The 26,752-nt window shown below is 43.1% G+C and overlaps 1 protein-coding gene across 1 annotated transcript; it reads left to right on the top strand.

The window, feature by feature from the left end:
• The first annotated feature begins 719 nt into the window (after positions 1 to 719).
• sh2b2 (SH2B adaptor protein 2) lies at positions 720 to 25,969 on the top strand. Its single transcript, XM_086261673.1, has 9 exons — positions 720 to 933; positions 11,116 to 12,049; positions 18,621 to 18,722; positions 18,962 to 19,053; positions 19,438 to 19,538; positions 19,642 to 19,803; positions 19,926 to 20,128; positions 20,652 to 20,826; positions 22,387 to 25,969. Exons 2-9 carry the CDS (start codon positions 11,147 to 11,149, stop codon positions 22,719 to 22,721), a joined length of 2,073 nt encoding a protein of 690 aa, XP_086117799.1. The 5' UTR covers positions 720 to 933; positions 11,116 to 11,146; the 3' UTR covers positions 22,722 to 25,969.
• Positions 25,970 to 26,752: the final 783 nt, after the last annotated feature.

Below are 26,752 nucleotides of genomic sequence, written 5' to 3'. Positions count from 1 at the left end.
GACTGTTGTTGTAATGTGGTGCGATATAAATGAGATTGAACTTAACTGAAATTATTTGGAAGACACTTTTCTGTTTTGCTACAGAGGTTTATAAAATGTATTTTTATTATTAGTTATTATGTAATTTAGGGAATCTGTGGTATACTTCCTTTTTTATGTTCCTGAACGCTCATTGCTTTCTAAAAAAGGACTCATAGTAACCAAGTACCACCTTAGTTTAGTTTAATATTATTTATATAAGAAATTCTTCCTGTTTTCTAGTATAAATTTGGGTAATTCATACATAATAAATCAAGATTCTTTGGTTTGAAATGACAAGTTTGTGGTATATATAATTCGCCTAAATCATAGCTGTGTTACAATACATTCATCTAACTTTAGTCTGTATTTCATAGTGTTTTCCAGAATATGCTTATAAAAGTACCACTAAGAAAATCAACAAAACCACATGATCCCATTGTTCTGTCAGATTGACCAAGCTTGTTCAGGTTTCCATAATTCACAATAAGGAGCTGGAGAACAACTGGCACGTCACACATCATGTTAATATCTTAGGAAAAAATGTCCTCGTCCTCCAATTTCCACCCAGACACAGCTACTTTTGGCGTGTCTGTGAACATATATAATCAAGCTTTTTACAGGCAACTCATTCCTTCCCCTTAAACTTTTAGCTCTATTCTGAAAGCAGTAAGCGGAAGTAGCAGCTTTTGTGACTCTCCCTGGTTGATGGTGGTCTGTGGAGAGCGGAGCCAGGCGTTCAGCAGGAGCAGCATAGTGCGTCGAGCGGAGATGGAGGTAGAGCTGACCGGCTGTGAGCTCGCGTAAAGACAGCAGCCGAGCCCGGGGAATGACCATGTTTGATCCCGAAAAGTGAACAACCTCACCGGGATCGCCTCAGACACACCAGCGTCATGACAGCACTCCTGTATTGAGGTGAGAGCTGATGGCACCGCAGAAGCCGTCGCTGCGTTTTATTTCTTATTTAGCGCGTCTGGACCATCCTGACGCGCAGGGTTAGACATTTCTGCAGAGCCTTTCTCGTGTGCTCGTGCTGACAGCAGAAAGGAGTCAGCATCGTGATTTGTCGAGGACAGCAGCAGCAGCAGCAGCACACCTCCAGGTGCTGAGGCGGAGAAGACGCTGCTCTGTTTGGGTGTTAAACCCGCTTCATCCCCGCAGCTTAAACCTGCGCTCAGAGCCAGGCAGAGAGCGAGTGCGGTCTTTTGATGATGATAGCGGCTTGTTTGGGGGGGGGGGGGGGGGGGGGTTGTGTGTGAGGCTTCCTGGTTTTGAGGGGGGTCGCGGTGTAAGAAGGGGGGCTTTTCCGATAATCTGTTTAATAGACTTGGGGGAGTCGGTGTGGTGGCTCACAGGAGGGCTCGGGGGGCCTGATGTGATCTGGTATGATGTACAGTCCGGTTCCGCTCGCGAGGATCCAGAATCAGTGTACCAGCTCGTGACTCTACACGCGGACTCCCATTCATCGCCCGCGTTTGGACCTGTGTCTGTCAGCCATTCAGCAGGAGGCTGCTGCCGATTCCCATTCATGAAGTCCAGTGCGCAGCCTGCACAGCGATTCACTGTCGGCTTTAAATAGGCTCCCCGGGCCTGCAGTGGGCCTGTTATAGGCCTACTATTGACTTTCTCTTATGTGTCTTTTTATTGGTTATGTGAGACAGTCAGTCAATATGAAGCCTTATCAGTCAGATTGGACCAGGATGCGGGCCTGCTCGTATTTGTTATGTTTACATCATTGTACCATTCTGCTAACACTCCTCCGAGGCTGGACTGCGTCTCTGTCTCTAGGTTATGGTTTTCTATTGAAGTAATAGAAGGAAAACAGCATATTATTCCCGTATTTTCTAACTAAATTCTCTAATATTGCACTGGCAGTGCTGTTTTTGTTTTGTGATGTTTAACTAGGATTTTAAATCCCCACATCATTATGCTCTTCTGCATATGTTGGGGGTAACTATGGTTACTGTTGCCTTCCTATCAGCTCAACGCAGTCTGGCCATTCTTCTCTGACCTCTGACATCAGTAAAGCACTTTTCACCCAAAGAACTGGTGCTCATTGGATATTTTCTCCTTTTTGGACCATGACCTGTAAACTGTAGACATGGCTGTGCAGAAAGTAGCTCAGATTCTAGGAGAAACCTTTGTAATATTCTATGTGGTTAAAAAAGACTTGAGGATACCATTACTCAAACTTTGACATGTACCGACATGCCTATTAAGCTTAGCTATTTATTATATGATATTCAATCAGTTAGATAAACATAAAAAATATTTCTTGTGTAACTGAAACAGCGTCAGGGTGGTGGGTTACTTTGGCACAGGGAGGGGTGGGGTAAACAGGACTGAGTGCGAGTCCATTAAAGAGCACCGGTGGCGACTACGCTCACATTCATATCTACAGCTAACCTAACATGCATGACTGTGGACTGTGGGAGGAAACTGGAGCCCCTGGAGGAAACCCACACAGGCACACGAATTATAAAAATAACCAACAGATTGATCAGTAATGAAAATTAGATTTCTGTGCAGATCTAAATATTCAGATTCAGATTTGCTCACGTTTTACTTTACATCATTTAAGGCGTGTGAGACTGAAAAGATGAAATACGATGACTTCATAAGAAAACTACAGGGACAAATCCACGGCTGAAGTTAACCACAAAGTAATGTTACATAGATCTGTGTAAGCGGCTGTCTCCAACCTCTGTCGGCACTATCATCGTGCTGTTTTCTGCATCAGCTTCACCACAAATTAAAAGCCCATCTAGTCCAGCAGCTGAAAGACTCGACGCTCACACAGGTTGTACAGTATTCCTCCTTCTGTGTGCTTCTTTGTGAGAGGCCTGTGGTCATCTGTGAAATTAGTTAGACCTGGTGGGTGAGAGACAGGAAATGGAAGTCAGTGGTGCAATGTGCATCTCCCACACACTTCGTCCTTTATCACTGGCTGCCATATGGATGCTTGAGCTCACTCAACATTTACATTGTCACCGCTTGCCAGAGGAAGCATGTGAGAGAGCGAGAGAGAGAGAGGAAAGTCTGCCTGCAGAGGACACGCTAATTTATGTGTTTAATATCTGAGCAATGAGGCCGTACCTACATCATTAGTAGCGTCTGGGAAAAAAACTCCCACAGGTGAGCCGACTCAGTTTATTTGTGTGCAGTCACAGTTTGGTGATTTGGTCCTCAGGAATGCTCGATCTCCATCACCACTGGCTTCTTATCATTGTTGTATCTGTCTGCCGCTGCGCGCACATACACAGGCTCGCACAGACAGCTCAGGCATATCAGTGTCTGGATCAGGGCTGTATAGCTTTCATAACGTCTGTCTGCGTGCGCCATCACCCGTCCAGTGAACATAGACGCTCTCTGCGGTGGTCCTGTGTTACAGGACAGAAACTCTTCCAGGCATTCAGGAGCTTTGGGGAGAAATGAGGTTATCACCGCTTGGGTTAAAGGTCACTGACCAGCTCCTCTGAAGTGAACAGATCTAAAAGTAGTCGAAGGTCGGGGTCTATCACTGCTGACCTCTATTTCTGCTCTTTCTCTCGCTGCAGCGTCTAATCCCCTTCCCTATCATACCTCTCTATCTCGAGTTTCTCTCTCCTGGGATTTCACTCTTTTTTTTTTTTTTTCTACATCTCTTCTGGTTTTCCTTCCACTCCCATCATCCTTTCTTCGTCTGTAGTGGCAAACCTGGAGTGCATAGTACCCTTCTTTCTCTTTTGCTATCTTTACTCCTACACACACCTGGAAGACTGCTGTAATAATCCGTATTGTGTCTTCTGTAAGTGAGTCAGTTTTTTGTCAGCGTGACTTTCCTCCTGTGTCTGCTTCGGTCCTCCTTTAGCGTGAAGTATCAAAACAAAAGAGCTATCCTGTTTATTCTGCAGCATGTTTCTGCTGCAAAGGGAAATCATAATTTTGCATGAAGCATTTTGATTCATCTCTTTATTTAAAGGCACTATATGGAGCAACTCCAATATTTAACATTAATGTGTTTGGCAGCTGATGTGCAGGTATGTTGCAGTACAACTTTGAATGGTCTTAAAATGGTTTCAGGTATTAGTACTGACTGACTAACTTTATCCAGAATTGGTTGGTTGTTTTAACTGTTTTAATGTGTTTTTCTTGTTTTGTTTCTTAAGTTTTAACTCATTAATGGGAGGGGATCTATTTCAACTCTATACTTTTATAGTAGTGCTGTGCTGTTATAGTTACTTCACATGGGCAAAACCAGACAATAGGCAACGCTTTGGTTCTGGTGGAGATTGGATAAACGTTGCCTGGTCTAGATTTCGATTTCTGCAGCCATATTTGTGAGGTAGGGTCAGAATCTGGTCTAAACCAGAGGCAACCTTTGCATCGTTGCTGCCCATGTCCATCCCTATATGACCACAGTGTACTCATGCTCTGTTGTCTACAGGTCATGCACATGTCACAAAGGGCAATCAACTCAAGCTGGTGTCTTAAACACAATCAAATGGCCTCCACAGTCACCAGATCTCCATCCAATCTACTTTTGGGATGTGGTGGAACGGGAGATTGACATCATGGACGTGCAGGAACTTTGTGATGCTATCACGCCCACATGGACTAAAATCATCAAGGAATGTTTCCAGCAGCTTGTTGGATCCAACCCAGTAGTATCAATCCATACCTAATAAAGTGTCCACTGAGTTTGTTTAGCTTTGGCATGTATGAATGGTGCGCACAAATCTGTGTGCAAATGCACACACAGAGCATAAACACATAAACAGTATATCGTTTGTCCATTTCAAAGCGCTGCCATATTTCCATCTTATATAAGAACACATTGTTAATTAATTCAGAGAGCGCTGAAGATGTTGTATGTGTACATCACTGTACTGAGTGTGCTGCTAGCTGTGTGCTGTCCTGTATAGCAGGCTAATCTTAGAAAACATGTCTGGGCTCAAACTCCCTGGAGTGGGAGCACAACATCACCAATCATCCTCATCAGTCAATCGCAGAGACTGTGCTCCTGGCACGCAGCTGCTTGCAGCATATAGGGCATATAAGTCTGTTAAAAGGCAAGTGCAGTGTTTATCCCTGAAAGTGCACAGAAGTAGACATGGCTACATAAATAAAAATCCATGTGCATCCGGTCCGCTTAGCTAAAGTATCATTTCCTCAGTAGCTCTATATTACTACCCAAAACACCACAGTATTAATCAGGCATGTGTAATTCCTACCTCTGCTCAGTTCAGTCCTGTGAGAGCTCTACAAGGTACATGAAGTGAATGGATTTTGTATGATGTGTTTTGCAGGCTATAGCCAATCACTTCTCCCTGCACAGTAATCTCTCTGCAGTCTCCCCCAGAGTCAGTTTACAGTTACAGACAGAGCTCCCGACCACCTGACAGAGATATCTGCCCCCTCCCCTGGGGGAACGCACCAGCAGGAGGAGGTGGTGGGTGCACAGGAGTGGTAGATTTTTACAGCCGATAGGGACAAGTAACAGGAAGGAAAAGGGCCTTTCGAGGCCTGGAGGATGGAGGTAAACATTTTTAGATTCCCCACGACTCCCCTTAAGTCTGTTTTATTTCTTTTGCTTCCAAATCATTGGAGCTGAAAAAAAATCTGAGGGGAGTCGCGGCAATGTGAGAAACTACAGGGTGCCCCTGCTCCCCCCATCCTGCAGTTTGTCTCCCTTTCTTTACGCTCCCCTTGTCTCCTCCACCTCCACACATCACTGATTGTTTTAGCAGCTGGCCTGTGGAGCAAACACATGCCCCCTTCAAGTGGTGGAAAAAGTATTCAGGTTCTTTACTTTATCAAATGTACCTATACAACAACAGAAAAATACTCCACAGTAAATTTAACGGCCTTTGAGTTAAAGTAGAGTTAAAGGAAAAGTTTGCTTGTTGTGATAAACCTATAAATTGCTCCTTTGTAATTAGAAGCAGAAACAGGTGACTCGCTGCTGTCAGCAGTGGAATATTTAGCAGCTAAAATGCTGAATATGTTCCTCACACACATCCCAGATCAACACGCGAAGGCCGTTTTATGCCCGAATTCTCAAACAATGGTAATTTTAAAAAAGCCATTCATAGGTGTAGTTTATCATGAACTTTTCACTTTTTGTAACCATATTACAAAGAGCTTGATAAAAATGAGACTTTTTAGAAACGTTTGAAAAAAAGCAAACAAAAAAAACTCCAAAACGTTTGCTTTTGACTTTTGCTGTTTTTCTACTTCAATACTACTTTCTTTTTTTGTGCCTTAGCAAAGTAGATAAATTTTTGCATCACCAGCAACACAACATAGTGTTTGCTTTTTTCAAGTGGAGAAAACACAGGAAGTCACAATAACAGAAATGTAGCAGGTCTGTGACAATACAAGTAGTATGACAGGATTTTCCATGCCTAAGTTTTCTGTGTACTTATAGATGACCTCCTTTATTAAAAAGTGGTTTTAAATCAGTGGCATTCTATATCATTAAAATGTTGACTTTATATTTTGCTCAAAGGACACAGGGTAAAATGTTAGCATGGTTGCTGAGTAGCCTACTTAATGCTACATTACGTTAGCTTAAGCTTTTATGTAGCATTAGCTGATACAAACATTTTAGCCCATAGAAAAATAACTGCTTCCACAAAGACAGTGCCAGGTGTCCACGAGGTATTTCCATACCTGACTCCTCTTAGTACCTTTCTTGTCAGTGAGTTTGGGCAGAGCCATCACAGCACTACTCCTGTCTGTAGATATCCTCTCCTGCAGCACATAAAGACAGGCTAACGCAGTTGTAGATGTATGCTTCCCCCTAACACTAACTCACTCAGTCATCAAGTCAGCATGAAACTCAAGCCATGAGTGAATATATTGGCCAGAGCACAACATATTCACTTAAAGATATCAGTTTAATCTTAATGTGTTGTTAGGTTTATGAAACTTAAACTGTCTGAAGTACATCTGTCAAACAAACGTTAGGAAAAAGAGTTGAACCTTTCCCTCCGCTTCAGGTCAAATGTAAAGTGAAAAAATGTGTTCCCAAAACACATTTCTGGTCAGTACTTCAAGTAAAGAGCTCAACTATTTCCACCACACACTTCTCTCATCCGCACTGCATCACCTCCCCCCATCACTCTGCTTTGGCTGTTTCTGCCATCATTTAAACTTTAGATCCTCGTGTGTCTTTCCAGTATGTAGTCAGTCTCAGTTTGCTGAGCCTCAGAAAACCATAATGCCGTCCACTTCCTCCAGCGTCTCATGGCTTGAGTTTCATGCTGACTCGATGACTGAGTGTGTCAGTGTTAGTGTGTGTATGTGTGTGTAGTCATTTCAGTATCCTTGAGAGAGGCGCATCCTCATCTTTACAGAAGGGCAGGAGTGTGAGAATCGCACCTCACAATGTGTTGTTGTTTTTCTGCTGAATGAGTGGAAAGTGGGCCCAGTGCAGGTTTTTAAATAGCTGAATGGATATTGACTTTCTTGCCTTGGCAACAGCAACAGCAACACACACACAAGCAGACACACACACACACACACACACACACACACAAGGCGAGGGAGATAATTATTACAACACTGGGTTAAATCTTGTGTGCCGTGAAAGAAAGAATGAATGGATGTTTAGATGAATGAAGTGATAGATTCGTGAATGAAGTTCATGAATGAGTGGAAAGAGAATTTAGCTTTTTACTTTTAAACGTTTAGCAACTTTCTCCTAATAAGTTTTAACACTGGGGATAATAAGACATTTACTAATGCTTTATAATCAGTTATAAGGCATTATAAAAGCAAACCTTGTACTGTTGAGTTATGAAAATCACCCTGTATACTTTCTAATAAATCTAGGCTTGAATGGTCTTTATAATATTTAATAAGAGTTAATTGTAATAATTGGTAAATGAATGGATTTGGGTTCAGGTCCATTGTCACTCTTTCCAGAAGCTATACTGTTCTGTGGATGCCTAACACGTTCTGTCCTACCTGAAATCAATGATGCACTTTGTCTTAATTTGCTAGTCATAATATTTTTACCTTCCATCCGAATTTGACTGGCTGATTTCTATTCTTTGACATTTCCAGTCAGCAACATGCAGTTTACATTTTTAGGTTCACAAATGATTTTTCTTTGGTTTGTGAAACTGAACAGAGTCACAAAATGACCACTGTGTCTGTCTGATACCTCTTAGGATGTATTTCGGTGCCTCTCTTTCATTTTTCTTCACTATTCAGTATTGGTGGTACAGTCGCCTCACAGCCAGTAGGTCCTGTGTTCAAATCCATTGTCCAGCTGGAGTCTTTATAGGTGGAGTTTGCATGTTTATCCCAAGCGATCAAAACTTAAAAACGTCTTTAGGCCTCCTCTGTTTCAAGTAAAGTATGGTAATTGCAGTGACACATGTTACATTTTGCTCCAGTGGACAGTGCAGTGCATTCCTGTGGAGCTTGATGGATTATCTTTTTAACCCTTTAAAGGCATAGATGCAACTTTGGACATTTAACATTAATCTGTTGCTAATTTGCGATTTGTAACTGAGTGAATTGTGTGGACTCAATGCATGAAGACTCCTTTATGCTTAGTTCAACTGAATTCAGCAGATTTATTATAGTTTTGTATTTTCTAATTAGTTTTTAATTCGGATTTCATTTTAACTTTATTTTTTTAACAGTTTTTCCAGGACAGGTTTTCTTGTTTCAGTTTAGTTTTTATTGTTTGAAAATGTTTTCTTTTACTTTGGTTTCAATTGTAGTTCTATTTATTAAAAACATTTTTTTTTTTAAATGATATTGTATAGCAGATATATGTCAGAGGTAAGATTTAGGAAAATCAGTACACGTATTATAGTAAAAACAGTTTTTTTCCACTTATCAAGTTTCAGTGAATTCATTAAATCGTGCTGGCACACCCTCTGCATTTACGATTACGCCGACAGTCACTACAATCACCAGTTAACCTGATGATCGTCGTCAGATGGGTTTAAACCCAGAAGCTTCTTACAACGTAAGCTGCATCCAAAGACACATTTTTCACTCTCATGCACACATGCAATCCATGGGAAACATGGATGCATTCAGGAAGTGTCTCAAGGACACTTCAGTATACAGATGCACGAGCTGGGGATCAAACTGATGTTTTGAATAGTTGACGACCTGCTCTAAATCCCGAGCCACCACAAACACTATTTTGGTGGGTCATAGATGAGAACTGGGTAACTGGTGAGGAGTATAAAGAGGTTCATCCAGAAGATGTGACTAAAATAAACCATAACTTGTACATCTGTTTAAACTGAGACCCCTGACCCACCCGCTTCGTCACACTTAAATGAAGTAAAGGAGTAAAATAAGTCCAAATTCCCATAGATTTGTGAATAGCTGCAGTTTAAAGGAAAACATTAACCATTCTCATTTTTTCCCTTGTTAATCTGAGCCGTTCCTTTACTTTCAAGTGTCTCTAACCATCACCGCACTCCTCTAAAATTTTAACACCAGGTCTTAGAATCTAAGATGTGCTAGTGAGCTCCCTTTATCACATCCTCTCTGTGATCTGGCAAACAGTTTGTTTCAGATCTGTGGGAGAAGAAACGAAAGAAAGCGACTGGCTTGTAGTTGAACATGCGTGTCAGACTTCATTCCAGCGGCGAGAGCGCTAATCCTTTCTGAAAAGACAACCCACACTGATGCTTTTGAAAATGACAACAAAGCTGCTTGCCAGAGAAATTCCAGGAAACTCTGCAGTGCAAATGTATGCATGATTTGGTTTAAGAGTGCAATTTCAGTAAGCAAACATTTGAGCTCTTACTGTGAGTCAACTGCCAAGAGAAGCCCGGCAGCTCTGAGAATAAGCCTTCGCGGCGCGGGGAGTGTTAGCTGTCCCTTTGTGTATGTTGCCCGGCCTGCCCACTCACATGTTAACTTCTTTGTTATCTGCGTTCTTTTACAGAAATAATCAAACCAGCGTGTTTTTGATGGTTTGGCACTCTTTGCTAATGCTGTGTTAGTCACTCGCGCGCTGAAGCAGAGAGAGGGAGTGAGAAGGGGAGGGAGGTGAAAACTGTCGTTGGATGTTGCTACTGACACAAAGATGGTATGACTCTGACTGTGCAGCGAAGAGTTTTTGCAGTGATGTGCTGCGCTCTGGCATTGCTGGGGCCAGAGAGGGTAGGTTGAGGAGTGAATCATGCAAACGCACACCTGCTGGAGGGCAGAGGAATGCAAGGATGAGTGGATCAGAGCAACTCTCATAAATACTCATTATTTAGAAAAGCGCCAACGAGTGAGACACACAGGATGTAAAGAGGATCGGTTTGTGTTGAATTTGCAATCCGCGCTAACCTGATCTGACAGAACACACTTCCAGATCGTTCAGATTAGCTCAGCGCGCGTCACAAATGATCAATTGGCGAGGCTCAGAAGTGATAGAGACCGAGCTTTTGTGGATCATTTCCTTTCGATCCGCTGTCACATCGAATCTGCGCACATGGCAACTTCAGCCCTTCATGGCATGCCAGCACTGCTCATAATCTTGGACTGTCACACATCTGGACTCAAAGTCAAAGTGAATAAAGCCCCAACACAGTGAAATGGGGGGCTGTTTGTGCGCCAGAGCTATAACGGCAACTGAGGACACTCGGGGCACGCTTTCTGTCATTCTCTGGCTTTTTAGAAACGCGGTGGCGTTTATATCCTCATAGATTGATATTTTAAAGAGGTTTTTCTTTTAGATTGAATATCTTCTTACGATAAATAAACTATTAAAAAATGTAATTGTCTGTTAGAAAAATGACAAATAGGCTGATTTCACATATCCTATAACGCTGTTAACATTGTGTACATAAATCATAGAAGAAGCTGTTTTGCTTAACAGTGCAAAAAAAGTAAAAATGTGTAATATTTTATTAGTAAATATTTCACTGAAAATCACTTCATTTTTCATATGATTAAGATGTAAATATTGTAATGACAAACAAGCTGGTTTGCAGTCTGCCTCATCTTCTTCTTTGTGCCATCACACATGCAGGCTGTGCCACAACTGTTGCGTGTGACATCCAAGACCAAGAGATGGATAAATTCATGTCGCAGTCCATTTATAGTTTCCACACTAACTGTGCTCTTCTTCCTCCCCTTCAGCCTCTCCTCGGTGGGTTGGCATGGCCCAGTGATGAACGGAGCGGTTTTGCCCGGTAGCCCCGAGCTCTCCTCCTCGTGCCCGCTGCCCGACTGGCGAGAGTTCTGTGAGCTCCATGCTCGAGCCTCTGCTGCAGACTTCGCTGACAAGTTCCAGCGCTTTCTGTCGGAGAACCCCTGCTATGACTCGCCAGGCGCCGATGCCAGCTTCTCGCAGCACTTTGCCCAACACTTCTTAGAGTGCTTCTCTGCAGCGCTGACCCAGGCCCGGGAAAACCAAGCATCCTCTCCGGGAGAGGACGGCTCCAACACAGCGACAAAGTACAGCATCGTTCCTTTCCTGGGGATCCAGGGTTGCCCGCTGTCCTACGGTCACGACCTTTACCAGAGACGCAAGGACGCCGGGGCTTCGAGTGATTCCCTGGACAGTATGGACAGCGGAGGGGGAGGAATAAATGGGGGAGGCAGCGGCACCACTGCCTCCAGGGGCCCTCAGACGACCCACAAGGTCTCCGCTCTCGGACAGTCTCGCAGTTCAGAGGACGTTTCAGTCAGTCACCCAAAGGCTCGATTCAAGAAGGGCTTCTCCCTGAGGAACATGAGCCTGTGTGTGGTGGATGGGGTGAAGGAAATGTGGCATAGACGGGCTTCCCCTGAACCCGATGCGCCCTCTGGGACCAGGAAGGCTAATGGGGGAGGAGGAGGGGAGGCTGCGGGCGGGGAGAAGTGGTCCCAAAAGCTTCGGCTTCCACGGGGTTCCCAAGGCCACAAGGCTGAGCTCCTGGAAATCCAGAGAGAGGGAGCACTGAGATACATGGTGGCTGATGACACAAACTGTATGGGTGCTGCACAGTGGCAGAAGTGCCGCCTGCTGCTGAGGAAGGCAAAGAGGGAGGAAGGGGAGAGGTTCCTGCTAGAGTTCTATGTACCACCCAAGGTATATCAACACTGATACTCTTATCAATACTTGGAATGTGCTTATCATAACAGCAGCCCATTCTTATTACACATTGGCATGCTAACCAGTGATGTTTATTGTCTAAACTTTATACTTAGCAGGCATGAAGGTGTACAAAGTAAGCATGCCTCTGAGGTCAGGTGCTCCCTGTAGACCAGGGATGTCAAACTCACTTTATGTCACAGCCTACAGGCAGTGGGCCGGACCAGTTAAAGGTCCGAAGTTTAACTAAACATTTAAAATATTTAAGATAATATAAGCCAAAGAAGTGCAGTTTCAATAGAACATCTCAGTTTTTCTTCACGATAAAGAATTGCTGCTGTCATAAATGAAAGAAATTTGTCAGCACAAAAAATTTAATGGGCAGCACGGTGGCACAGTGGTTGGCACAGTGGTTAGCACTGTTGCCACACAGCAAGAAGGTCCTGAGTTCAATTCCACCATCAGGCCGGGGTCTTTCTGTGTGGAGTTTGCACATCTCTGTTGCTTGTGGGGCTCGCACACAAGAATTTCACTCGCATGTGCTGTGCCAGTGTGCCTGCACATGTGATGTGACAATAAAAGTGATTTGATTTGATTTTTGATTTGTTCTCCCCGTGTTTGCGTGGGTTCTCTCCGGGTACTCCGGCTTCTTCCCACTGTCCAAAGACATGCAGCTTGTGGGGATAGGTTAATTGGTTAATCCAAATTGCCACTAGGTGTGAATTTGAGTGCTGTTGTCTTTCCCGTGTGTTGGCCCTGCGACAGACTGGCGACCTGTCCAGGGTGTACCCCGCCTCTCGCCCTATGACAGCTGGGATAGGCTCCAGCGCCCCCCACGACCCTGAAAAGAATAAGCGGACGCGAATGGATGGATGGAAAAAATTAAATGTGTAAAATTACAGAGTTAAAGTTCTGGTAGCTCATGGCCCAGACTATCATTTCTAGAGTAGATGGGAACTTTTCTTTTATCTAGATGTTTATCTACTACTTAATTACTTTGACGTTGTGTATGAATGGCAATGGATGAGCTCATTATCAGTAGGAAAAGCTACACAACCAGGAAAATACAACAATACAATAAAAGTCCAAAATCTTCACTCTCCTTCAGTTATTCCAAAGACATCCAATGGCCCAGATTGGAGTCTTTGCCTGGCCAATTCTTGCCCCCAGGCCTTATGTTTAACACCCCTGCTCTAGACATTTTAAAAACCATGATAGACAAAATAGGACAGCTGAGGAAAGGTGAAACTGTGCTGGAATGAAAGGTTTTAAATCTTTTGTGATAAACATGCCTAACCCTGTCTGGGTTTCCTTATCTAACCACTGAGCAGGTGTTTGACTTTAGAGGCTGACTGTTTTCCACTGCGATTGCTGCTTGCCTAAACTCTAGTAGCATTTAAAAAAAAAGGTTAATAATGATGCCCTAACCCTAACTTATTAACTGCAGACTTTTCAGTTAATAATAAATTGAGGAGGTTGCATTTTAAGTTTGGCACATCCTATCAGCGTCATTCGCTGGAGTGAGCTGTGTTTTCATGTGGCTCACATGTTTGATCAGTCAGCCATGACCAGAGAACCGAATGTAAACACACAGCAATGTCAAATATAATCGCCTAAGACCGGCAGCTTTGTCATTATTTGGGTCAGTTAGGAATTTGAAAACATTATCTATGTCAAAATGAATTAACGTTGCATAAAAACCCATAACAGCACCGTCTGCCGAGGCACTTACCAGTAGTCGTGTACGGGCTAGTCTGGCTGGATCTGGTATCAAGTTTCTTGACCCATCTCTGGTGGAGAGTTAAGGAAAAAATGATTACGATGAAAATGGATCAGCTATTATTTATTATTATTGCATTAATCAGATAGTTGTTTTTGGCTTTCAAATGTAAAAAAGTGTGCAAAACCTGAAATCCTTAGAATTTGAGAAGTGGACACCAGCTCTTTGTTGTTTAATCTAATAATAATCCTGAAAGATGTTTTTCTTATCAGTCAACTAAAACAATAATCTTAAGTGTCTCAGATTGTTGTTGTTGTTGGTCGCATGTTTCTTTTGGCCTGTTCGTGCTTTTGACAAACTGATATAGTTAATCTCCGTCAGAGATGAATAAATATGGGTGGTCAGAGCTTGAAAATGAAGGCAGCTGAACTTTTTTTGGTTTGTGGAGATGTTTGGCCTCTCATCCGAGAGGCTCTTTCAGTTCTTACACAATGACGTATTTCAACCCCCTCTCAGGTGACTCACATGAGTCATAGCCTCACATGATGGCGGGGTAGTGTCTCATAGAGGTTTCACCTATGGACACTGGCCTTTGGTTCATGTGAGGACTCACATGGTCAGTAGTGGGTCACCTCCAAAGGGGTGGTCTCTACTCCAGCTGTTTTAAAGCTGAAGAGGCCTCTTGGATAAGAGGGGACGTGTCTTCACAAAGACTAGTTTGACCCGAATCACTGAGAACCAGCACAGACATAGTGCTGGATGTTGTTTAGATGCTAAAAATCTGACATTTTAGCCTGTTGCTATGTGGTTGCTAGGATGTATAATTCAGTTGTTCTGTATATACGTGAGCCGTTATTGATGTGAAGACAATAAGAAAACTATAAGAAGCTTTTATTTTATTTTCAGATGTTGTAGTTGCATAAATGCAAAACATAAGTCTTTTCAGCCCATTGCTAGAAGTTTGTGAGGCAACATGTATATCCAGTATAAATATGAACCTTTCGGGACCTAAGATTGTACCCGTGTGCCACGTTTGGTTGCTCAACCCCTGATCATGATAGGGCGGCCGAAGACTCAAACAAACAAACAGAGATTTATGTTATTATAATAAGATTTCAGCTAAGTTCCTCTTAATTTTTAGTAATTTGTCCTCATCTCCATATATTTTAAAGTTTTTCAGTGTTCTCAACATACCCAGCTGACAAAAACAAAAACAGATAATGGTATGGAAAAAGAAACTAGTTTTTTTCACAGCCATTATTGGTATTGCGAGTTCTGTCTTTAGCAGTTTTAATTTTCCAAGCTTAGTGCATTTCTAGTTCCTCAAGTCTATTTATAGATTAGGAAAATGTTTAAAAAGTGATGAAGTAATAAAAATAACCAGTAGTAGTAGCACTTCCTAAATTCTAGTTTTAAATTTAGTTGGGCGATCCAGCCCTGCTGACGCAGAACGACACAGTTCAAACCACGCGCTCACGTGTGTGCACACACCCTTCACATTTGTCTATATGGGATTTCCAGATCATTGCCCCTGACCTTAAGTAGGCCACAAGGCTGTGCAGCTGATTGTGTGTAAATCTGCCACTGTCCTTTGATCATGGCTGGTGGGAATATGGGGGAGAGGGGTAAGGACAGGTGGGATGCAGACGTGCGGGGGGTGGGGGGGTATGAAAGTAGAAAAGCTGAGACTGTGGGAAAGAGAGGGAGAGAGGAAGCTCTTACATTGATTTCTATAAGGTGAGGGGATCACAAAGTTTCCCTTTCATGTGCAAAAAATAAATATTGATCGCTTCCGCGCCTTTGGCAAACTGTCAGCAGTGACCAACTGAAAATGGGAACCAAAATAGTTTTGTCAGTCACTCGAACTCTGCCAAGTTGCTAAGAACTACAAAAAGAACAAAAAACGTAATGACGGCTCTAAAGCAGTTTCATCTGTTAACTTCTATTAACATCCAAACTGGGAAAATTATTATCAGCTGTGAACAAGCCTGAGACTTCAGAGCGGCGGTTACAGCCTTGATGACACATTAATTAAACACATGCATTTCGACGGTCCTGCTCTGCAACTCTCTGACTTGCTTTATCACTGCCATCGTATTCGCGCAGTACAAGCCATAACAGTGCAGAGTCAACAGTGCATGAAAGATAAACTGACTCATAAAATCTCACTCTTGCCCGCTCCTGGCTCTGACTCCAGCTCCGTCCCTGTCAGGTCCATCTATCTGCTGGCTGCTCTGTGTGGCAGAGACGGCACACTGCAGCACTCTTTCGCTGCCTGCATTATGACACAGCAGCAATGCCTGAGATAACCCGCTCTGGTTCGCACCACAAAACTAACCTGCACAAACTAAAGAGGAAGAGTAGCAGCAGAGGCAGTTAACCTAAGGACCAGCTTTAAAGGTGGAACTATTGTGCTTATTTTTAGCTCCACACTATTTATTCAGTTAAGTTGAATTCAGTTTTATTTATATAGCACCAAATCACAGCCACAGTTGCCTCAAGGCGTTTTACATTGTAAGGTAAAGCCTCTACAATAATACAGTGATCTGATGACTCCCTGTGAGCAAACACTTGGTGACAGTGGGAAGGAAAAAGTCCATTTTAACAGGAAGAAACCTCAGACAAAACCAGGCTCAGGGAGGAAGACGGGACAAAAGACACACTGTAGAGGAGAGCCAAAAATTAACAATAACTATTGATGAAATGCAAAGTGGTGTACAATTACACAGAGAGTGAAAAGAAGTGAGTGACAAAGAAACACTCAGTGCATCATGGGAAGCCCCCAGCAGCCTAGGCCTGTTGCAGGGTTACTAAGGGAGGATTCAGGCACACGTGATCCAGCCCTAACTATAAGCTCTATCAAAAATGAATGTTTTAAGCCTAATCTCAAAAATAGAGAGGGTAAATGTCTCCTGAATCCAAACTGGAAGCTGGTTCCACAGAAGATGAGCCTGAAAGCTGAAGGCTCTGCCTCCCATTCTACTTTTAAATATCCTACAAACCACAAGAAAACTACCAGTATGAACGCAAAGTGGTCTATAGGGGTGCTATGGTACTATGAGGCCTTCAATAAAAGATGGGGCCTGGTTATTTAAAACCTCGTATGTTAGGAGAAGGAGAGGTGCACTTCACTAGAGTAGCTTTGCATGATTCATCGTTCAAAACAGTCCATGTTTATTTTATACTAGGACAAGCTGCTCAGTTTATCTGAAACAAGCTGTTTTATCTTCTATCACTTGAAGCCTCAGCTATTGGCTACAAGGGATTAGTTATATGCTGACCTCATTTTCTGAATCTTTTGCATTATTTAATATCAGCATCCACCATTGTAACTGTATTTGTACGGGCAGAAAATAAGTAAAAACATGTGTGTACTTTTGGTCACTACTGCAGCTTTCATTTCATGCATTATTCATTGTGAAATGCTAAATATTTATTTATCAGAGCCTTTACTTTCAGGAAAGTGACTAATATAGAAACACAGTAATGCACATATACACAGCAGTCAGGGAAAGCTGTTGCATGCATGCATTCGTCTTGTTTCAAACTGTTTTACGTCCTGTCATTATACCAACTCAGAGCCTTCTATGCCCTTGAAAGAAGCCAAGCCCCCTTTTCAAAGTCACTTTTCTCACTTATCTCAGATAATAACCACACACTATTCGAGTTTTAAGCACAAACTGCTATGTGCACTGGTTGGCTTTTCGACAGACGGAGCCCACTTAGATTGCACAGGAAATAGTTTATTACAGGAAATGGTTTTTGACATCTGATCCAAAGAGAGGGATTGTGGGCGGGGACAAGAGCCAGCTGCACAGGTGGATCAAGATGAGGACGGTGTTTTCTCCAGACAGATCAGCTGATAAAAGCCTCTGACTGACCATCAGTCAGTCAGCCTCTTCCCACTCCGCCTTTCCTGAAACACACACAGAAACAGCTCACGGCTCACAACCTCGGCACACATTCACCGGATCTGCTGCGATTGTCATCTGGATCCAACTCTCTGCAGAGGGGGAACATGAGGCCAGCATGTTTTCTGTGTTCACGCTTTTATAAAGCCTTCCTGTGTCGTATTTGTTAGTCAGCCAGCAGGAATAATCGCCAAAAAACAGGCTTTGAAATGAGATACTGCATAAAATCTGAGCCATGGAGATATTTAAAAGTTATTTAAATGAATGTTAATTTCAACTGAGCGGTCCTATTTAATCTGTGGGTGTACTGCTAAGGCTGAACCAAATGTTGTGACTGCATGTTGCCCCTTAATTATCATGTATGAGAGCGAAGTTTGAGGGTTTGGAAAAGTTATCTTTGTGTGTTTCACACTAAAGAGAGGGGGTAAAGTGGTGAAGTGGTACTATTTAAACTACCGCACTACTAATTTAAAGCTAGAAAAATACACAGTTTCTACTTTTACAAGTGTTGCAGTTACCTCCTGTAGGATGTAACCCAATGTTTTTCTTTTTAACTTTGGACCAATTATATTTGCCTCCTCTGCTTTGGGACTTTTATAGTCTAAGGTCATCTGAAACAGGGCTTGGTTCACAATTTCAGAACACAACGGAAGGATGTTTTACATGTCTGCAACAGAAAGTATGAGTAGTTCAGAAGCAACTTTCCCACTTTAGATTGTGTCCTTAGTTTTTGGAGGCAAATGTTAAAGAGCATTTTAAAAAATCAACTTATTGTATATTAGCAAATGCGTTTATTTGGTTCCAACACCTTCATCTTACCAACCTTGGCTCAGTCCTGACTGACCTGTTGGGACTCACTGGTGTCAAGTGCAACAAGCTTACTTTATGCCTTTAGTATGTGCACTATTTTTAATATGCGTCTGTTTGTATGTTGTAGTCCTCAAAGCCCAAAGTTAGCATCCCTTTATCAGCCATTGTGGAGGTGCGGACCACCATGCCGCTGGAGATGCCTGACAAGGACAACACGTTTGTTCTTAAGGTAGGAAATACACAAATATTTGTGCACAACAACTTCCTGCTTAACATCAATAACACTGAAAAACCCTACATATGAAACAGAACTTAAAAAACGTCTGGTATGCAAATCAAGTACACCATGACTTTGCTGAAGTCAAGTTCCACTTCACCTGTTTTTTGGTGGGGTTTTCTTTTTTTGCTTTGACGTGGTGCACTGAACACAGCTCGGTGTATGACTGCAGTTTTTGGCTGCTTCCACAGGTGGAAAACGGGGGAGAATACATCCTGGAAACCATCGACTCGCTGCAGAAAAACTCGTGGGTTGCTGACATCCAGGACTGCATAGACCCCGGGTAAACCACCAGATAAATATTTGCTGTTGACTGAAGATGGAAAGAAGGAGAGAGGGACGGAAGCGGGGGCGGAGGAAAGAGTGGACGGGAAAAGGGGGAGGAGGGTGAACACACACAGTCATTAATCATCCAATTACTAGAGTTTTTGACAACTTTCTTGAGCATAAACATGGGCGAGCTTGCACCGCGGACATTCCTGCCCAGTTTCTTGGACGAGTGGACATTTGTCAGTGCAGCTCAGGACATAAACAGAAAGGTCGCTTGTGTAGGTGCTTGTAGGATTTGTGTAGAGTCGTCTGTTAGGACTCACTGATGTTTGTTTGCTCATGTGTGTGGATGTGTATACGTTCCTGCGGTTCTTCTGACCCAACTGCTTGTGTACAGTGACAGCGGCGATGACATCGAGTTGGCGTCCTGTCCTCATGGTCAGGCCTCCAAAGAGTGCTCCATGGTGGCCTCTTGCAGCTGCGAGCTGCTTTCTGAGGGTGAGCGTAGAGACTTTTTTTAGTCTCCGATGCAGCACCGTGTAACATAACGTGAACATGTTTTGACACTGACCAATACAATAATGTATAAAAACATGTTTAGGAGTGTACCGTGCTCCCGAGAGATCGTGCTCTACAGCAGCAGAGCATTACAGCACCTCCTCAGTCCGTTGCAGGGAACCTCCTTTTACCCAGCACCCATCTCACATGCCTTTAGAGCGCTTCCTCCAATCCCCAGAGGCCCAGGGCTCCAACTCCTCTGCAGGTAATGATGAATTCATTTTATTTTCCTTACAGGGTGATCCAAGCAGGTTTACGAGAAAATAAACATGAGAAAATTACAGATGGGGAAAAATAAACCGTGGTTTCTCCTGTGATGCTGCTTAGGTGGCAGTGAAGGATCAAAAGACTCAGATGGAGATGCCAGTTTGGCAGGTTACCCGTGGTTCCATGGCACGCTGTCCCGCGTACGTGCAGCTCAGCTGGTGCTTGCCGGTGGGGCGAGAAGCCACGGGCTGTTTGTGATTCGTCAAAGCGAGACGCGTCCGGGCGAGTACGTCCTCACCTTCAACTTCCAGGGCAAAGCCAAGGTGAGATGAGTAGATGGACGATCTGCAATGTCATGTGACTGAAACTTGCACATTGGAAATGATTTCAGTTTTATCTGGTGAGCTGGAAAAAATAAATGTTTATTTTTTATTTTCGTTAATTAAAAAAAATTGGCAGCTTTAACTAAATGACATACATATTGTTTTGTTCTGTGAATTCTGGGGACTGCAGTTGCTCAGGCTCTGGAAAAGCTGCAGTAATGTCATTGTTTTATGTTCTCTTATGTAACATGATCCCTGCACATCACATCCTGCCAGCCGGCAGTGCTGAGGAAGTTTCAGCTGCTACCTCTTCCTCTGGTGTCAGCCTTGGGCGGTCTGCCACAGCAATAAGTCTCTCAAATAATGTCCTGACCTCTATCTTGGTCTGGTTTGTCTGATTGTTTCTGATGCTCACTGTGTCTCGCACTTTGCTTTGTCTCTCGTTTTTCTCCTCTTCTTTCTCTACTTCCTCTCTCTACTTGTTAATGCCCCCCACCCTCCACCTTTCCACTCTTCCTACCAGCACTTGCGTCTGTCAGTTAATGAGAATGGGCAGTGCCACGTCCACCACCTCTGGTTCCACACCGTATCGGACATGCTGCGACACTTCCACGCCCACCCCATCCCTCTTGAATCTGGAGGCTCAGCTGACATCACATTACGCTCCTATGTACAAGTGCAGCGGAGCTCAAACACAGGTAATCAGTGCAGTAACTTACAACACATGTTGTGTACACTCGACGTTTACTTTATTTTGGTATACCTTCTATTACTAGTACTTTCCCATGATTTGAGTCTCAGCACTCAGATATGGTCTTCTGCATTCCTTAGTTGTAAAAAGTGGTTATTTAAGTAACTGTTGCCTTCCTATCAGCGAAAAGCAGTCTGACCACTCTCCTCTGATCGCTGACATCACTCACTGGATTTTGTATGTTTCTTTGTAAACCTAGAGATGGTTGTGGGAAAATATTCCAGTAGATCTGGAGTTTCTGAAATAATGAGGCCAGCCCATCTGGCAGCAACACTGTGCCATGCTCAAAGTCACTTAAATCACCTTTCTTCCCCTTTCTGATGCTCAGTTTGGACTTCAGCTGGTGATCTCAGCCGTGCCATCTCTACATGCCTAAATGCACTGAGTAGCTGCCATGTAATCAGGCAACTGGATATTTTCATTAATGAGCAGTTGAACAGATGTACCTAATAAAGTGGCAAATATAATTTTAGCTGCTAATTTGCTGAATTTTTACTCACAAACCTAATAATCATTAACACTAATGATTATTAGGTTGTTATGAACTCAAACTCAGACTCCACGTAAGGTTTCCTGTGGAGCTTTGGACCTGTTTATATCTCACTGTTTATCACATGAACCCTGCAAACTAGTTCAGGCGAGCAACTTGAGCTCCACTGCATCATATACACGTAACATATTATACTATTTATGCTGCAGAATTTCCCATCTGCTCACTGCTGCCTTGCTTTTCTGCAAGCTGTTTCAACCCGTTCACCATCCAGCTGTCGGCTCTAGGAAGGATTCACACACCAGTTTTATACGTAGAATATTTGTGGAAATCGATAAGCTTGGACCTAAACTCTTAACTGTAATAAATCTGTAACTGTAAAGTGTAACGTCAAACCAGTGGCGTCATTACTCCACAGATCTGATGTAGGTAATATAACTGGATACACTGCAATGCACCAGCAAAGGCAGAGAATTCGAAAACTGCAAGCTGGTAAACACAGATGTAAACAATACTGGATTTAAAAGACCCACCCCCACCTTCTGCCCTCCACTCTCCTGGCATGGGATAAATGCCCTCCTGTACAGGAGAGTGAGGGGGCGATTATACCGCAGGAGTTTTGCATGCAGGCCGAGACTCCGGCTCCTAGCCACTCTGGTGGTCACAAAGAAGTCCTCTGTTTCCTCAAATGCTGCACACACTCACGCACTCATTGACAGACACACGCACACACACACACACAGTGAGGGTTTGATTCAGGGTGTAAAAGACTTTATTGATACGCTGGTCAGGCGTGTCTTTGGCAACAGTGTTGTCGGTGTTATTGCCCTCTGAGAGAAAGGATAATAAAGGAGGTTCGCACCGCCTGTGTTTACACACTGCTCTGTGAAGAAGCTTTTTACAAGCAACTCTCTTAATGGAAGCCAGCAAACAAATAGCAGTAGCAGAGAATATTCTGTATAATTAATATGTCCTCTATTAAAAGGATCCCTTTCTTCTCCCCACAATCTCCTACAGATGTGACCTCGCCTCCAGTCCTTACTCCATCCAGGGATGCAATGTGCCGAACAGATTCAGCCCAGCCAGCTCTTCACCTTCCTGGAATCGCAGCACCTACGGGGCCTCCATCTGATGCCCCACTTTCCTCAAGCACCTCCTCCTCACCCACCGCCCTTCCCTCCCTCTCCCGCAGCGACCCAGGTACTGGAGGAGGAGTAGGTGGAGGCTTGCAGAGCCGGAGCAATAGCTCTGAACGTCTGCTGGAGGCCTCTAGTGGTACATCTGATGACTATCATGATGCTGATGGGACTCGCAGGGCCCGAGCTGTGGAGAACCAGTACTCTTTCTACTAAATGACCCAGGCCAGGTCCAGAAAGTTGGAAGCTACATTGGGCTCTCCTCTGCTGATGATGAAAATGGTCCAAATCACTGGATCACTAAGCGTCCAGTTTGTCGGTTTTTATTTCAAGGCAATTTCCTGTTCCTCTGATTTGACAAGGGATGGGATGATAATGATCCTTAGCAGCGTGGCCATGCTCATAAAAACCCTCCGCCTCTGTGGATTTCTCTGTGGATGCCGGTTAATGGGAAACAGTGAGGGCTACAGGTAGGAAAGGATGGGTTAAGGTTGAGAAGAAGCTGTTTAAAAAAAACAGAAAAAGGCTGTGGTGAATGTAATCGTAGGGGGAGAAAGCAAGAGGAAGTCATCCAGTAGAGTCATATGGCTTTGATTCATCTCTACTGACCACTTCCCGTTCACCCTTACCCATAGTTCCCTGGGAGCAGAGCCCGTGTCACCACCCTGCTGAAGGCTTGCGAGTTTAAAATGACCCCGAAGAAACAGCCCCTCCCTTATGAGCTCTGTTAATGTTTGTAAAGCTGCTTTGAGCCCGTCCCGGATATCCTCACTTTCCCTGTGGGCTTTCCCTACAGAGTCCTGCCCTGGGTCTTTGCTCTCCACTAACATAAGTACAGCAATCATGGGTGTGTTAGTGTTAGCTCGGAGATGTTTTTTCCCAAACATGTACAGCCTAAAGGGTCTTAGTGCCTGACAATTATCTGATTAATTTACTGTTTGAAACATACCGAACCTGCATACCTGCATACTGAGAGCATTTTCTTCTACACAGACACACACGGTCATATGTTGTGTTACAAATCAGTTTAAAGCTGTTTAAATGGAACATGAACAATAGAAGTCTGCACGAACAGGGAAGCGTGGCTCCAATTTTGTCGTCCTACTGGGGTATTTCTATGAGTGTGTGGTGGTGTAGTAGAGTGCAAATATTTTTCGATGATCGGTGTGCTACAGTAGTGTTTCTGAAACATGGTTTTCGGGGTCCCTCCATCTGGTGATGGTTCTGTATTCACGCTCAGCATATGAATAACCTGTAGATTAGATATCCTGTTTATATAGATCACATTAAAGTAATGCCTTGAAAATATAATTATACCAAATCCAGCATTTATCGGAGGGACTTGGGACATGTTGTTTTGAATGGTAGCAGTATTGTACACTGTATATGTGGCCTGCAGGTGAGCTTTTGGGTGTGACCTGGAATGACACAGCTAGTTAAATAAAGGGTACTACATGGCCATGCTTGAATGGACAGATATGGCATCACTGCTTTAATTTGTGCCGACATGGGAATAAGCTTTATGCAGAAAATTATTCAAGAAAAACATCATTTTCACAAAAGGAAAAGTGTGACATTTTTGGAAATATTGCTAATAACTAATTAGTGTAATACAACCAGAGCCCCGTCACTTCCTATCACTGCCTCTGTTATACTTACATTGGAGAGTGAAAAGCAGCAAAGCGTTCAATGAATGGGACAGAACAGAGCTAAACATTAGCAGAACTTATTTGGACCTGCGCCGGATCATTTCAATTTTCGGAAAATTACTGTCAGTCATTTTGATTTTCTTACAGTGGAACAGATTTTGCTCGTTGCAAGCTAGAGCCACACGGGATTTATGACAGGACATCCTCCCTCGGAGGCGTGTTTCCAAAGCTGTGACTCGGACTGACATTAGCACTGTAGTCAAACTAAAACAGAAACTCGCCTGAGTGTAAAAAGCAGTCGGTTATTGTGGTAAGTGGTGACTGTTGTCAGGTGATTGCTGGTAGAAATCGCACGGTGCTTATTTGATGTCTAGAAACCAGACTTGTCACTAGGTGACCCTCTGGAAAGTAAAAACTGAACTATATCTATGGTGTCAGACACTTTTTTCAAAAACATGGTCAAAATTTGAAATGCTTTTTGGCCACATGAATGTTACAGCTACCACAGGACCAAAGTTGATTCTGGGCTATCTTGCAAGTGCCCCGTAGTTCAGGAAGTTCTGTTTCCTGTGAAGCCACGCTGCCAACAGGTAGCTAATTTAAATCAAAGACTGGAAACACAGGGAGCAGTTTTCCTGGCCAAGACTCGCTTGTGTAACATGTACAACAATATGTTCTGATTCCATGCTGGACTAATTTTTGGCTGGAGCTACTTTCCAAGCAACCTGCAAGCTCGCCCAAACAGAGCACATACTTGCAGTTTGGGATTTGTGCTAAATAAAGGAGACATAAATGAGCCTCGGAGAAGCTCATAGATGGATATTGTCACCTCTAATGGAGTCAGCCTATCTTAGCTGAACCCTCTTTACCTCCAGTCTTAAAACTGGGGCAGGCAACATGATTTTGGCACCAGTGAGCAATAATCCAAGAAAACTATGATTGGATTCCTGCATCTCTCATGGCTTTGTTTTGAAGGTTTAAAAACTCTAACCTGTGGTAGGGAGACTTTGTCCAATCACAGGTATTTTCAGGCCAGATTAACTGTGCAGTATAGAGAATTTTAAGTCCATCTGGAAAGTGTTGGCATAGTAGATTAAGCAGAACCCTTCAAAGTACGTGCATATGCTAGTGCTCATCAGATGAAAGGCTCTTAGATTACAGAGGGCAGATGAGGAGTTTTTTCCTTCTAGATTTCTGCCTGTTACGCTCTTATTCTAATGAATAATCTAAAAGATAAATTTGGCAACTGCAGCTTCACATTTCCTGTCAGTCATCTCAGCAATCTCTTGGCAAGGCAGTGAACAAGCATATTTCCTAACATGTCAGTCTTTTTTTTTTTCTTTCTCCTTAAAGCATAAAAAACAGACAGTGCAACAGCCAAGCGAGCAGCTGTTTGTAACAGGTGGCACATATGCAACACTTTTCTTCAGTTGTAATAAACATATCAAGCGTTAACTGCCCCTTCAAGCGCGGCCATGTAGCCTCACAGGTGATTGCAGTCGAGGAGCGGACGGAGCGGTTCATGTGCCAATTTGAATCCTATTTTTGAGACATATTTATTCCTCAGCCGTTGTAAAATTACATTTTTCCTATTGAGTCTTACTTATGTACAATTGATTGATTCTTCTTGTTTGTTTGCAAGAAAGCCATCTCACATATCGCAGATTACTCATCGTCTCCCTTTTATTTTCTTAACACTCCTACAGCCGAGTTTTTCTGTTGTCTGGCTGAGTTTTGAAGAGTCTGTGCAATTTTGTACAAAGTGATGTACTTGACATACTACTTTATATTTCTGTGAATAAAATGTGAACAAACTTTTGCACGCTTTCTCCAGTTATTCCCGCTGAGACGTCACAGGTCAAAAGTTCAGGCAGGTAACAGACTTGAGAGTTTCAACAAACATATTCTCATAAAGTGCCGAAAGTAGCACAGAGACAAAAAGAGACCTACTTATGAGTCTGTGTTAACAGAGGTATGAAAACTCATATGTACCGTGGGTTTGCTCGCTGTTTGTGTGTTTATATTTAACGCAACCACCCACCTTTATTCTATAATTAAGCTCTACGGCTGACATAAAATGACCTGCCATACTTTCATGCTCCCCACGTAGACTCATCAGGGTGGCCAGTGATCTCAATTTAAAAAGCCACAGTTTACAAATGTTTGACTTATGCTAGACAACAAGTTAAAGACATGAGTCAATATTTGTAGTGCTTTTATGTCTTTAATATGTTACAGCTTGCATGCATTCATACTCACACAAAGAGCCTCTGGGAGCCTGTCAGGCCTCCAGCTGTAACCTAGTGATCATTTCGTTGTGCTCAGATGCCCTCTACAGGTCAGCTCTTGTAACATTGGGGGGGACAAACACGGGTGCTCTGTGCACATAGTATTTAAGTAGTAATTATTTTCCTGCAAACACCAATGCAGTATCATATAATGCATTTTTTATTATTAATTTCTATTCATGAGGACATGATACAGTTATCTCACAAGGAAAAAGAAATCTGGATTCAGCAATTTCCTAATGTTGTAAACCTGCTCAACATTTGGCAATAAACCCCTTTCTGATTCTGAAACTAAAACGTAATCGCTTCT

This window comes from Aulonocara sp. 'chitande type north' Nkhata Bay, linkage group LG14 (assembly GCF_057382095.1).
Source record: "Aulonocara sp. 'chitande type north' Nkhata Bay isolate Kocher_YH1m ecotype deep benthic linkage group LG14, A_spYH_male_GT1.1, whole genome shotgun sequence".
Taxonomy (NCBI): domain Eukaryota; kingdom Metazoa; phylum Chordata; class Actinopteri; order Cichliformes; family Cichlidae; genus Aulonocara; species Aulonocara sp. 'chitande type north' Nkhata Bay.
This window is presented reverse-complemented; position numbering and strand designations above follow the sequence as displayed.

What these genes read in the sequence shown, in the direction of transcription:
- sh2b2 (XM_086261673.1), top strand. Translation starts at nt 11,147, where the DNA reads ATGAACGGAGCGGTTTTGCCCGGTAGCCCCGAGCTCTCCTCCTCGTGC. An exon ending in CTGCGAGCTGCTTTCTGAGG is followed by an intron (nt 19,539 to 19,641) that starts GTGAGCGTAGAG and finishes AAACATGTTTAG; the next exon opens with GAGTGTACCGTGCTCCCGAG. An exon ending in GCAGCGGAGCTCAAACACAG is followed by an intron (nt 20,827 to 22,386) that starts GTAATCAGTGCA and finishes AATCTCCTACAG; the next exon opens with ATGTGACCTCGCCTCCAGTC.